At 43.8% G+C, this 14,590-nt stretch overlaps 1 protein-coding gene across 2 annotated transcripts in view; it reads left to right on the forward strand.

Annotated features, from left to right (window-relative positions):
* PEX6 (peroxisomal biogenesis factor 6) overlaps positions 1-14,590 on the forward strand; it is a 369,373-nt gene that overhangs the window by 140,678 nt on the left and 214,105 nt on the right. For both annotated transcript variants that reach the window (XR_004538689.1, XM_033936158.1), the window contains exon 7: positions 9,433-9,641. Coding sequence is in view for 1 of the 2 variants with exons in the window: in XM_033936158.1 (XP_033792049.1) it covers positions 9,433-9,641 (209 nt within the window). In the remaining variant the exon portion in view is untranslated. The remainder of the gene's footprint in view (positions 1-9,432; positions 9,642-14,590) is intronic.

Below are 14,590 nucleotides of genomic sequence, written 5' to 3' on the forward strand. Positions count from 1 at the left end.
TGACCTCTCGCAGAGCAACCCTCTTTAATTACCCATTACTGAAATCATGCCACTACAAGAAGTACCTAGACAGAATGCTATCATTCCAGGCAGCTAAACTGAACACATGGCTAGCAAAACCAATACTCGAGGCCACATCATATGCTGACTTCAGAAAATCACTGAAGACCCGTCTCTTTAATGCTACCTGAGTTATCCCCCTCTGCCAATTTTTCCTCCACGAAAGCCCTTTCTCTACCATTACCCTTCCACTTTCGACGTATATTGCTGTAATCCCCTCTTATTCACATTGTAAATATCTTCCTGTAAACAGCTTTGATCTCTTGTACCATGTTCTGAACCCATTTCGTACTGTAACCTGACCCAAAACATTTTGCTTCATGTTGCAAACATCCTGTATTCTCATTGCATGTATCTTCTCGCAAGCTGCCCTAATCAGATGTATTCTGTTCCAAACATATGTATCGTATGTATTCTGTTCCAAACATATGTATTTTGTTGTAAACATTTGTCTCTTGTTGTATCCTGTTCCAAACATATGTATTTTGTTGTAAACATATGTCTCCTGCTGTAATCACTGCATTCTCTCACTGCACCGCTTTGAACTTATGGTATAACGGTATATAAGAAATAAAATTATTATTATTATTACATTACATTAGTGATTTCTATTCCGCCATTACCTTGTGGTTCAAGGCGGATTACATCCAAACTAGAACAAGAATTACATTCAAAATTTGAAGGAATAGAATAAGCGATGACTTAAAATTTTTAAGGTAATAAAACGTTGGGTAAAGAGTTACCAACGGGAAGTAGAGGTCTTTAGGAGATAAGAAAAGGGTGAATTATGGGGTTTTAGATAACGTTTGGTAGATAGAAGAATATTAGAGAGTACTAAGGGTTTAGAGAGTGTTGGATGTTGGGTTGGGATTGATCATGCTGGATAGGTTTTATGTGTTTTTTGAAGAGTATGGTTTTAATATCTCTCTTGAAGGTTTTATAGTTTGAAGTTGAAGATGAGTGGTGATTTGTCTGTCCAGTTTAGCTGCTTTGGAGGCTATTAGGTTGTCATAAAGTTTTTTCGTTTGACATTTTTGGAAGATAGGTGAGAGAATAGTGAGTGGGTTCTTCTGTGTCTGGTTGAGGAGGATTGATTTAGTTGGTTATTCCAGTAGGTTGGGCTTTCTCCGTTGATAGCCTTGTAAAGTAAGCAGTAGAATTTGAAGTGCACTCTCGCTTCTATTGGAAGCCAGTGCGAGTCATGGTATGCCTCTGTGATATGGTCATATTTTTTTAGTGAATAGACAAGTCTTAGGGCTGTATTCTGTATTGGTCTGCAATTGCTTCATCATGGTCGTGGGACATAGTATGTTGCAGTAGTCTATCAACTTGCAGAGGCTGATTTGTGGTTTTACAACGCTGTACATCTTCAGGATGGCGACCTTGTAGATAGTCTTATGCAGGAAGTTGGCAAGGGTGACCTTCCAGCACCCCAGCTGTGCCTGGTTCCCATAGCTTGCTTCAGAGACAGGCAGCAAATGTCCAGCCTGTGTTTTAAAAGTTCTGTCTTGGTACCAGGCCCCTATGTCTCTACTCCCCCTTCATCCTGCAGGGGTTGTTGCTTGTTATAAATGTTTTATGGCTTTTCAAGGTGCCTTGCATATGTTAAGTCATACAGCACTGATAGCAGCTCAGCACAAATGAACAATGGTCACAGAACCTTGGAGAAGTATCCTCCCAGCAGGGAATGGAGACAAAAACTTTGTAGCAAAGGTCAGCTGGGTTAGCATTTCAAAGGATACATGTGTTCACAGATAGCAAGGTACAGGCCGTTCCATCTGGGTAGCTTGTAAAGGAAGGCTGTTTTTATGCTGTGGGAAAATATGCATTAAAGTATCTGTAATGTCCAGCATACACAAGTTAGTCCAGTATGTCCAGGTTATTACATTACATTTCATTTGTGATTTCTATTCCGCCTGTGCCTTGCGGTTCTAAGCGGATTACAGTTAAAAGAGATCAGGACATTACCGAGAGAATTACATTACAATGATTTAAGTAAATTGCATGTTGTGGTATAGAAATACAAATATAAGATATCTGGATTTATCGATAGAATAACTTGACAGGGTTCAAGTAGTTACAAGGTTTAGTGGGGAAAACAATATAGGCAACTGAAGAAAGATACCTAACTTTGAAGGAATCAGTTAAGTGGATACTAAAGGAGGTGCTTATTTAGGAGAAGGTTAAATGGATACCTAAAGGAGATGCTTATTTAGGAGTTTGGATATTTTTCGTAAATGAGGTTCAAGGGGATGACTAGTGTGTTATTTGCTGGGGAGAGTGCATGTGCGATTGGGGAGGGGAATATTAAGTAAGGACGTGTTTTTTGAAAAGAAATGTTTTGATTTCTTTCCGAAACACTTTGATGTCTGTTGTTTTAATCATCAGTTATCCATCTCACACTGTAGCGGTAGAGGAAGCGATCAAAGCAAGAAGACTTTGTTTAAGGCAGTGGTTCCCAAACCCTGTTCTGGGGGACCCCCAGCCAGTCGGGTTTTCAAGATATCCCTAATAAATATGCATGAGAGAGATTTGCATACCTGTTGCTTCCATTATATGCAAATCTCTCTCATGCATATTCATTAGGGATATCTTGAAAACCCGACTGGCTGGAGGGTCCCCCAGGACAGGATTTGGGAACCACTGGTTTAAGGAATGGAAAAGGTCAAAAATGGATGAAAACTAGAAAAAACACAAACATCAAAGCAGGTGCCATAAGGCGGTAAGAGGGGCCAAAAGAAACTACGAGGAAAAAATATCCAAGGAGGCAAAAAACTTCAAGCCGTTCTTTCTATAAATTAAGGGGAAACGACCTGCGAAGGAAGCAGTGGGGCCATTGGATGATCATGGAATAAAGGGAGTGCTAAAGGAGGACAAAGCCATCGCTGACAAACTGAACACATTTTTTGCATCTGTATTTACTGAAGAGCATATACACAACATACCTGTAAATAGCAAAACCTGAAGATTGGAGGGTGGCCAGTGTTACGCTGATTTTTAAAAAGGATTTCAGGGGAGATCTGGGAAATTACAGACTGGTAAGACTGACTTCAGTGCTGGGCAAAATAGGGCGAAAATTATAAAAAATAAAAAGGTAGGACACATAGACAAACATAATGTGGTATGAGCAGTTAATGTAACTGGCTTTAAAAAAACGGTTTGGACAAATTCCATAGCCTGCTGTTGAAACAGACATGGGATGGTAGCATGGAATGCTGCTATTATTTGGGTTTTTGCCAGGTACTTGTGACTTGGGTTGACCTCCGCAAAGACAGGATACTTGGCTAGATGGATCATTGGTCTGACCTAATAAGGCTAGTCTTATGTTTATATGATTTAATGAGACAGAGTCAACATAGGTTCAGCCGAGGTAGATCTTGCCTCACCAATTTGCTTTACTTCTTTGAAGATGTGAATAAACATGTGGATAAAGGTGAGCTGTTTGATATAATGCATCTAGATTTTCAGAAAGCTTTTGACAAAGTTCCTCATGAGAGGCTCCTGAGAAAATTAAAGAGTCATGGGATAGGAGGCAAAGTTCAGTTGTGGATTAGGAATTGGGTTTCAGATAGAAAGAGAGGGTAGGGTTAAATAGTCATTTTTTTCAATGAAGGAGAACAAACAGTGGAGTACCGCAGGGATCTGTACTGGGACCGGTGCTATTTAACTTAATTATAAATGGTCTAGAAATTGGAACAGCAAGTGAGGTGATTAAATCTGCAGATGGCACTGAACTGTTCATAGTTGTTAAAATGCATGCAGATTGTGACAAATTGCAGGAAGACCTTAAGAAATTGGGAAGACTGGGCATCCAAGTGGCAGATGAAATTTAATGTAGACAAATGCAAAGTGATGAACATTGGGAAGAATAACCCAAATCACAGTTACCAGATGATAGAGTCCACCTTGGGGGATAGCGCCCAAGAAAAAGATTTGGATGTCATTGTAAACAGTACAATGAAAGCTTGTGCACAATGTGTGGTGACAGCCAAAAAAGCAAACAAGATGCTAAAAAAGGGATGGTTAACAAGACTAAGAATGTTATAATTCCCCTATATCGCTCCATTGTGCAACCTCATCTGGAATATTGCGTTCAATTCTGGACTCCTTATTTCAAGAAAGATATAGCGGCACTAGAAAAGTTTCAAAGAATCCTAGAATGGTCGATTCCGCAATAACCCCGTCGGGGAGATCATTCCAGGTGTCCACCACTCTCTGCGTGAAGCAGAACTTCCTGATATTCGTCCTGAACTTGTCTCCCCTCAGCTTCATTCTGTGTCCTCTTGTCCGTGTCAAATTGGACAATGTAAATAGTTTTTTCTGCTCTATTTTGTCGATTCCTTTCAGTATTTTGAAGGTCTCAATCATATCCCCTCACAGTCTCCTTTTCTCAAGGGAGAACAATCCCAGTCTCATAAGTCGATCCTCGTATTCCAGTTTCTCCATACCCATTACTAGCTTTGTTGCTCGTCTCTGCTCCCTCTCCAGGAGTTTTATATCCTTCTTTAGGTTGGGAGACCAATGTTGGACGCAGTATTCCAAGTGGGGTCTGACCATTGCTCTATAAAGCGGCATTATGACCCTCTCTGCAATTCTGGAGGCCACATTACCGTAAAGATGTACTTCGAGCTCAGTCAGTCCAGCGAATGGCCACTAGGATGGTCTCCGGACTCAAGGGTCTCTCATACGAGGAAAGACTGGGCAAGTTGCAGCTCTACTCTCTAGAGGAGCGCAGGGAAAGGGGTGACATGATTGAGACATTTAAGTACGTCACAGGTTGCGTCGAGGTGGAAAACGACATATTCTTTCCTAAGGGTCCTTCAGTCACAAGGGGGCACCCGCTTAAGCTCAGAGGAGGGAGATTTGGTGGTGACACCAGGAAGTATTTCTTTACAGAAAGGGTGGTGGATCACTGGAACAAACTACCGGTGTAGGTGATCAAGGCCACTAGCGTGCTCGACTTTAAGAATAAATGGGACATCCACGTGGGATCTCTACGTGGGTCGAGCAGCACTCTGACTTAATGGGGTGGGACAGTAGAGTGGGCAGACTTGATGGGCTATAGCCCTTTTCTGCCGTCATCTTTTTATGTTTCTACTCGTGATTCCCTTCTTTATCAAAGCAAATAGAATGTTGGGCATGATAAAGAAGGGAATCACGAGTAGATCGGAGAAGGTCATAATGCCTCTTTATAGAGCAATGGCCATACCCCACTTGGAATACTGCATCCAACATTGGTCTCCCAACCTAAAGAAGGATATAAAACTGCTGAAGAGGGTGCAGAGACGAGCAACGAAACTAGTAAAAGGGATGGAGAACCTGGAATACGAGGATCGACTTAAGAGACTGGGATTGTTCTCCCTTGAAAAAAGGAGACTGCGAGGGGATATGATCGAGATCTTCAAAATACTGAAAGGAATCGACAAAATAGAGCAGAAAAAACTATTTAGATTGTTCAATTTGACACGGAGAAGAGGACACGGAATGACAAGTTCAGGACGAATATCAGGAAGTTTTGCTTCACGCAGAGAGTGGTGGACACCTGGAATGATCTCCCCGACGGGGTTATTGCGGAATTGACCGTCCTAGGATTTAAAAGCAAACTATATGCACATCTCCTTATTAGAGGCATAGAAGGATATGGGTGACTACAAATTATGCTAGGTGTACACCTGGGAGGGCCTCCGCATGTGCGGATCGCCGAACTTGATGGACCGAAGGTCTTATCCGGAGATGGCGATTCTTATGTTCTTATGACCAAGATGATAAAGGGGATGGAACTCCTCTTGTATGGGGAAAGACTAAAAAGGTTATGGCTCTTCAGCTTGGAAAAGAAACGGCTGAGGGGAGATATGATTGAAGTCTACAAAATCCTGAGTGTAGTAGAACGGGTATAAATGGATTGATTTTTCACTCCGTCAAAAATTACAAAGACCAGGGGACACTCGAAGAAGTTACAGGAAAATACTTTTAAAACCAATAGGAGGAAATTTTTTTTCACTCAGAGAATAGTCAAGCTCTGGAACGCATTGCCAGAGTTTGTGGTAAGAGCATATAGCATAACTGGTTTTAAGAAAGTTTTGGACAATTTCCTGGAGGAAAAGTCCATAGTCTGTTATTGAGAAAGACATGGGGGAAGCCACTGCTTACCCTGTATTGGTAGCATGGAATGTTGCTACTCCTTGGGTTTTGGCCAGGTACTAGGGACCTGAATTGGCCACCATGAGAATGGGCTACTGGGCTTGATGTACAATTGGTCTGACCCAATAAGGCTATTCTTATGTTCTTAAGTATGCATATTTTATACCACATTCATATCATTCGAGTATAGGTCTTGGTTATTACAGTGTAGGGGGTGGGAGAGGAGGACATCTTATAGAGAAACTTAGCAAGTAACATGAATAATTACTAGATGATGAATGTGTTGGGGAGAGAGGATGAACAGTGCAGATCTTTATCTGCTGTCATTTACTATGTTACTATGTTTATATGGAAACTGGGCCTTGAAAAAACACAGAAACATGATGGCAGATTAAGGCCAAATGGCCTATCTAGTCTGCCTACCCGCAATAACCATTATCTCTTTCTCTCTCCGAGAGATCCCACGTGCCTATCCCAGGCCCTTTTGAATTCAGACAGTCTCTGTCTCCACCATCACTTCTGGGAGACTGTTCCATGCATCTACCACCCTTTTTGTAAAAAAGAATTCCTTAGATTATTTCTGAGCCTATCATCTCTTAACTTCATCCTATGCCCTCTCATTGCAGAGTTTCCTTTCAAATTAAAGAGACTCGATTCATGCGCTTTTACATTATGTAGGTATTTAAATGTGTCTGTCATATCTCCCCTCTCCCGCCTTTCTTCCAAAGTATACAGATTTAGATCTTTAAGTCAATCCCCATAAGCTTTATTTATTTATTTATTTCGATTTCTATCCCGTTCTCCCATTCTTGCTTTTTGATTAAAACCACACACCATTTTAGTAGCCTTCCTCTGGACCAACTCCATCCTCTTTATATCTTTTTGAAGGTGTGGCCTCCAGAATTGTACACAATATTCTAAATGAGGTCTCATCAAAGTCTTATACAGGGGCATTGATACCTCCTTTTTCCTACTGGCCATACCTTTCCCTATGCACCCTAGCAACCTTCTAGCTTTCGTGTCACCTTTTCAACCTGTTTGGCCACATTAAGATCATCACATACAATCACACCCAAGTCCCGCTCTTCTGTCATGTACTTTTCACCACCTAAACTGTACTGTTCCTTCGAGTTTTTGCAGCCCAAATGCATGACCTTGCATTTCTTAGCATTAAACTTTAGCTGCCAAATTTCTGACCATTCTTCAAGCTTTGTCAGGTCTTTCTTCATCTTATTCACACCATCCAGAATGTCTACTCTATTGCAGATTTTGGTATCATCCACAAACAGGAAAAACAGTCTTTGCTCATCACGTTGTGTTGACCTCCTTCTTTTAGCTGTAGTGGTGAATGCAAGTTCTCTGACAGTTTTTGGTATTTTTTAGTTATTAATCTGTCTTTGTTTCAGTAACAGTATGTGGATTCATGGTACTTTGAATAAACTACTGCAATATCTGGGGAAGAGGTGAAAGCTGCAAAGCTTGAAAGGACCTGGATTTTTAACTTTGGTTACTAGACCTTTCTAAATCCAGTCTCAAGGCAGTTGCAGGTGGCTAATCTAGTTAATTCCATACCCAAATAGGCTGCTAAAGATCATAAGAGTTGTCTGTGAGAGAAGCGAGATTTGATCCATGACTTTCCTGGGTTCATTTCACTGCTCTTATTACAGGCATGAGATTGCAAATGGGAAAAAAGGTGAAGAGGACCATTAGGGAAGAAAGAAAATTCAGAGAAAGAGCGACACTCTTGTGATGTGATAACAGAGAACATATAGGAAGGAAAGTTACTGCGAGAGGACAAAAATAAATCCTACAACTAAACTGAAACATGCTTTTAAAACTTGTCCAATTCAGTTCTCAAACACAACAGGTAGGAGGAGAAATGTTGGTTCTTGTGGACCACAGAAGTTATTTTGAGGGATGGTTGTTGGTTATCAATGGTGCCAGGGGTTTTGGGCAAGTGTCAATAGGGTCGTGTAAGCAAAAATATATATTTTTTAAAATTTAGTTTTCCATCTCTTTTATGGCTTTCATTCTGATATTTTTTCATATCTGGGGCACTGTCAGTGGTGCCCACTGTTCTTGTTGCAGGTTTCCAGGTCTCGCTGCTGCTTTGTCAGGTAGAAACCAAAGTTTCAGCCATCATGCTGTGGCTTGCTTCAGGGTATGCTCTGAAGTCTGCAGTGTGACTTTGGAAATAGTAGGTTCACTGACCTCATTGGGAACAGGTCAATCCACCATTATGAATTTTAGCGGGAAATTGGTCAGAAAATTGAATTTTGTTGTGAAAATCCATAGAACGGAAAAGTCTCTGGTAGCTTTAAAGATGTTCTTCCTGTGGAGCTGGGTTAGATAAAAACATAAGAATAGCCTTACTGGGTCAGACCAATGGTCCATCAACCCCAGTAGCCCATTCTCTCAGGGTTTCCGCCGCTTGCATTGTGCTTGTTGCAGGTTTCTGGGTCTTACTGAAACTTTGTCAGGTAGAAACCGACATTTCATACCCTGAAGAAAACCACAGCATGGTGGCTGAAACATCAGTTTCTACCTGACAAAGTTGCAGCAAGACTCAAACCTGCAACAAGCACAATCCTAGCTGCGGAAACCCTGAGAGAACATCATGTCCACAGTTGTTCAGTGGTGGGTATTGGTGGAACTTTAGGGTTTTTTTTTCCCTATTTTGGCTTTAAATGGCATGAGACAATCTGGAAAATGCTTCAGGCAAATGAACATTCCAAGGTGTCAGTCTTTGAAGTGCAGATGGTGACGCTGCTGTTTTCACTATTATGATGTTAGTGGCTAGTGATTTTGACAGTGTTTTTGCTTTATACAACATGAGGTCTTATTTGTGGTAAACCTCTTTGTAAGGTGGTAGGGGAAGAAGTATAGGAAATAAAAATAAAAATTTGTTGATAACCTTTGCCATGGGAGATTTCTGTAATTATGTAATCTTCCCCTCCACCGTTTTGTGGTTACAGCTGCCAGTCAAGGTACAAGTCAGTTCAGGTCAGGAACTTAGATATGTCGACTAAGCAGAGGATGGGACCAGTACAGCTGAAGAAGTAAGAATTGGTTAAGGAGATGGGGAGAATTCACTTTTAGATTGGGAACCAATTACTTGCTGCAATGGCAAAGGGAGTGCAAGAACTTCTTAATTTTTTTCTGGGCTTTATCATTTTTTTTCACTTCTTCTCTTTCTGTCAGCTGATTCATTGACCTATTTTGTTTATTTAGGTTGACTGTGTAAACTTGTGCAAAGACTCAAATGATGCTACAGAGGCAAAGCTGCAGTCGACTTTCTCACAAGCTAATCTATATCGTCCATGTGTTCTGCTCTTGAGAAATATTGACTTGCTTGGGCGTGTGTATGACGGATTTGGAGAAGACCCTAGAATCATATCTGCCCTCTGTCAGCTACTATTACAGCCAAGCAGGTCACACAGGTATGAGTACATGCATGAGATTTCCAGCACTTTGCTTTCTGTTCAATGCACTAAAAGTTCACACTTTTCTACTCTCCTATTTTGACCTAAAGACAATAGTGGTTTCTTGTAGTGGATTACATTTAAGAATGTTTTGGGCTTTTCCTTAATGTCCCTCCAGACCAGCCTAGACTGATGGCTTATGGACGCCTACCAGCAGGTGGGTGGAAACTGAGAACTAAAGTATTCTGGTGGAGCCTAGAAGTTAGCTGCGCAGTCTCTCCCAGAGTCGGGTGGTAAAGGTGCAGTCTGCCTGGGGATTCCAAGTTAAGGAAAAGAAAAAGGGTGGAGGGGCTTCCAATTTCTCTGCTTTTCTCCCAGGGCTCCTTATTGACTTCTGGTTGGGTCTGTGGTCCATGGGGGGTCACTTTGTGCTCTGGGGGGTGTCAAACTCAGGTGGCCGTGTTCTTTTCCCTCTCTATACCTCCTGATATTTTGGCCCTGATGAGGTCATTTCTGTGCTTCGGCTCCTGGAGCTGGAGGAGTTGCCGTATAGTGGCTGAAGGAGTTGCCGTACAGTGAAAGATTAGAGAAACTGGGCCTCTTCTCCCTTGAAAAGAGGAGACTGAGAGGGGACATGATCGAAACATTCAAGATAATGAAGGGAATAGACTTTGCAGATAAAGACAGGTTGTTTACCCTCTCCAAGGTAGAGAGAACGAGAGGGCACTCTACAGTTAAAAGGGGATAGATTCCGTACAAACATAAGGAAGTTCTTCTTTACCCAGAGAGTGATAGAAAATTGGAATGCTCTTCCGGAGGCTGTTATAGGGGAAAACACCCTCCAGGGATTCAACACAAAGTTAGACAAGTTCCTGCTGAACCAGAACATACGCAGGTAAGGCTAGTCTCAGATAGGGCACTGGTCTTTGACCTAAGGGCCGCCATGTGAGCGGACTGCTGGGCACGATGGACCACTGGTCTAACCCAGCAGCGGCAATTCTTATGTTCTTATGATGAACAGATGCCAGAGGGTGGTGGTTAATAGAATTTGCTCAGAGGAAGTAGTGCCACAAGGATTGGTATTGGGGCCGATTTTGTTCAATATATTTGTGATTGACATTGGGGCAGGCTGAGACTCTGGTCTAGGTTTCAGTAGAGATATTTGGCGCAGAGAGGTAGATCTGGGAGTCTTCAGTATAGAAGTGATACTGTAAGGCATGGGAGGAGATCAGTGCTCCAAGTGAGCAAGTGTAGATTGAGGAAAGGAGCGGTCCCAGGACAGAGCCTTGAGATACACCAGTCGATAGCGGGAAGGCTGTGGAGGAGCAACCACCATTGCATACACTGAAGGTGCGATGAGAGAGATAAGAAGAAAACCAGGAGAGGGAAGAACCCTGGAATCCCCACAAGGACAGCATATCAAGGAATAGGCGATGATCAACAGTATCAAAGGCGGCAGACAGATCGTGAAGGGTGAGGATAGAGTAGAAGCCTTTGGATTTGACCAAGAATAGGTCATTGGAAACTTTAGTAAGGGCACTTTTTGTGGAATCCAGCGGGCGAAAGCCTGCCTGAAGCGGATCCAGAATATCATGGGATGAGAGGAAGTCCAGGCAGTGGTGGTGAACTGCATGTTCAAGTAACTTGGATAAGAAGGGGAGGAGGGCAATGGAGCAATGTAGGGACACGTGGGGTCCAGTGAGGGTTTCATGAAGAGGGGTGTGACAGTGGCATGTTTGAAGGCATCAGGGACAGTTGCAGTGGAGAGCTATAGGTTGAGGATGTGATATATAAGAGGGATGAGAAGGTGAGTGGGAATCTGATCAGAGGAGCAGCTCTCCAGAGATTTTAACATTTTGTCCTTAGAACATACTGGGTTAGACCAGTGGTCCATCTAGCCCAGTACCATTCAAGGTCATAAGTACCTGGCAGCAGTGACATCAGAAGAGAGCCCAGGCCGGCGTGAGCTTCAGGTGGAAGATGCTGTTTGCGCCATTGAACATTTAAAGAGGTACGACGCAGGGTGGCGAAGAGGAGGAGAGGTGCCAGTGCCCCCACTGAAGACGGTGCCCGTGGTGCTTTGTCCCCTCCTTACTACGCCACTGCCAGGCAGAAGCCGAAATAGTTGCAGCATTCCATGCTACCGATCTCATGGCTTCCGCCATGTCTGTCCTAATAACAGACTATGGACTTTTCCTCCAGGAACTTGTCCAACCTTTTCTTAAACCTAGCTATGCTAACTGCTGTAACCACCTCCTCTGGCAACGAGTTCCAGAGCTTAACTATTTTTGAGTTAAAAATAATATTTTCTCCTATTTGTTTAAAAAGCATTTCCTTTGAATGTACCCTGGTTTTTGTACTTTTTGATAGGATGAAAAATCAATTCAGTTTTATCCCGTTCTACGCCACTCAGGATTTTGTAGATCTCAATCATATCCCCCCCCCCCCTTTAACTGTCTCTTTTCCTTCTTTGAAAACAGCTCTAGGGAACATGTTTAGCGTCAGTAGAGGCCAGATTAGTATTAGGCATGCTCAGTTGGTGGTATGTAGGTATAATCAAAGCAGATGGTTTTATGTTCTGCCTGTACTCTAATTCTCTGTCCATGCACTGGTTTCCTGCAGCAAGGATCCTGCTTTGTCTTGTTAAGCATGATTATTTACAAGAGTCAAAAGCATTTCTTTGTAAATGACAAATCAAACAAAATCAAGGAGTGGGTTCAAATCCCTTGCTGCTCCTTGTGACCCTGGGCAATTCACTCAATCCTCCATTGCCCAGGTACGTTAGATAGATTGGGAGCCCACCGGGACAGATATGGAAAATGCTTGATTGTAAACCGATTAGATCAGTGTTCTTCAACTGCCGGTCCGTGGACCGGTACCGGTCTGCAGAAAATTCCTGCCGGTCCATGTAGGGCCGGCGAGATTGAGTCAGCGGTTAAATTTCCTGCCAACTGCGGTGGTGTTGGTGGAAGGCTACTGTTCCACCCAGCCTCGGGCGATCAAGACAGGCTGCTGACGTTGGGGCCTTCTCTCTGTGAGTCTCACCTATTCGGAAACAGGAAGTTGAAACAAAATAGGCGGGACTCAGAGAGGGAAGGTCCCGACGTTGGCAGCCTGTCTTGATTGCCGCCCCTGCCGAGTCACCGAAGAGGGCCGCGGGGAAGGTGCAGGTGGAAGGGAGAGAGCTGCAGGTACAGGTGCAGGTGGAAGGGAGATGGTCAGCGTGCGCGGGAGCAAGATCATGGGGAGCCTTCGATAGTGGCTCTCTTCCCTCCCAGCAGCTCTCGTACTTGTCACGGCAGTGATTTACCAGCAACTTCCTCTTTCCTCAGAGGAAGCAACAGACCCAAGGCTGCCTAAGTAAATCGCTGCTGCAGGCAAGTACTGAGAGCTGCTGGAAGGGGAGGAAGCCACTGGATAAAGGGAGAGCTGCTACTGGACCTGGAGGGAGGTAGAAGGAGAGATGCTGCTGGGAGGGGAAGAGGGAAAAGGATGGGAAGAGAGTTACTGTTGGATAGGGGGAGGAGGGAAGGGAGAAGGAAAAAAGGAAGGAAACAGCTGGCAGGGAGATTACAGGAGGGGAAGGGGGTCAGGGAGTAATGGAGAGATCAGGTGAGGGAAAGGGGAGAGAGAGGAATGAGAAAGTAGAGAGATTGATGCTGGAAAGGGGGTCAGCAGAGAAATGAGAGAAGGATAAAGATGCTAGATCTGGTGTAGGAGAGATAAAAATGAAGAAAGCAGTGAAGCTGGAATGAATGATGTAAAAAGGAGAGAGGAGGCACAGGCTGGATGGAAAGGGGAGAAGGGCGTAGAAAGAAGTCAGATACATATGGAAGGGGGAGAGGGCAGACATTGGATGGAACGGGCAGATGCTGGATTGAAGAGACAGGGCAGACGCTGGAAGGAAAAAAGTGAAAAGAAGATGAAAGCAGAAACCAGAGACGACAAAAGGTAGAAAAATAATTTTTTTCTATTTTGTCATTAGAATATATCAGATTTGAAATATATATCCTGTTAGAGACATAACTGGGGACTGCAAAGCCCAGGCAGTGCTTCTTTAGCTTCCAGCTGGCTTAGGGCTCTCTCGGACCAGGGGGCATTCCCCTAACACTATTCCTGTCCTGTGTGACTGCAGTATTATCCCAGGACAAGCAGGCAGCATATTCTTGACTGATGGGTGACGGCACCGACGGAGCCCCGGTACGGACAATTTTAGAGTGATTGCACTCTAAGAACTTTAGAAAGTTCTAGCTCGGCCGCACCGCGCACGCGCGAGTGCCTTCCCGCCCGACAGAGGCGCGCGGTCCCTCAGTTTCTTAGTTTCCGCGGAGCTAAGAAGACGCGTTTTTCAACGGCTGTTGAAACTTTTTTCTAATTGCCTTCCCGCTCGCGTAAACTTTTGATTATTTATATTATTTCTTTTCTTTCTTTTATTGGTAAAAAAAAAAAAAAAAAAATTCTTCAATTTTTCTTTCATTTGTTCTTTCCCCGGCGGGGCCTTCTGCCACCATCGAAGCCTCGGCCTTCGATTTGGCTGAAGCCGTTTTTACGTTCATGCCCCCTCAGCCAGGGTTTAAAAAGTGCCAGCGGTGTGCTCGGCCTATATCTCTCACGGACCCACACAACTGGGGTTTACAGTGTTTGGGTCCTGAGCATCAGGCCTCTACTTGCACCCGCTGTGCCACTCTCAAAAAACGGACTTTAAAAAATCGCCAAATCCAGCAGCGATTATTGTTCGGTGCCGAGATGTCCGACCCCGTGCCATCGACTCCAGCTTCGGCACCGATTCAGTCGGCACCCTCTTCTTCGACGCCGCGTGATTCCGCGCCGACGTCTCACCAGTCAGGTAAGCCGGCTAAGAAGCCTTCCCCGCTGGAACGTCCTCCGGTCTCGAGTGCAGTGAGTCCAATCCTGCCGACTGTGAGACGCCAGCGGAAGCGCTCCGCCCCTATAGAGGTGAGTCCCTC

The sequence above is a fragment of the Geotrypetes seraphini genome, chromosome 3, assembly GCF_902459505.1.
Source record: "Geotrypetes seraphini chromosome 3, aGeoSer1.1, whole genome shotgun sequence".
In the NCBI taxonomy this organism is placed as follows: domain Eukaryota; kingdom Metazoa; phylum Chordata; class Amphibia; order Gymnophiona; family Dermophiidae; genus Geotrypetes; species Geotrypetes seraphini.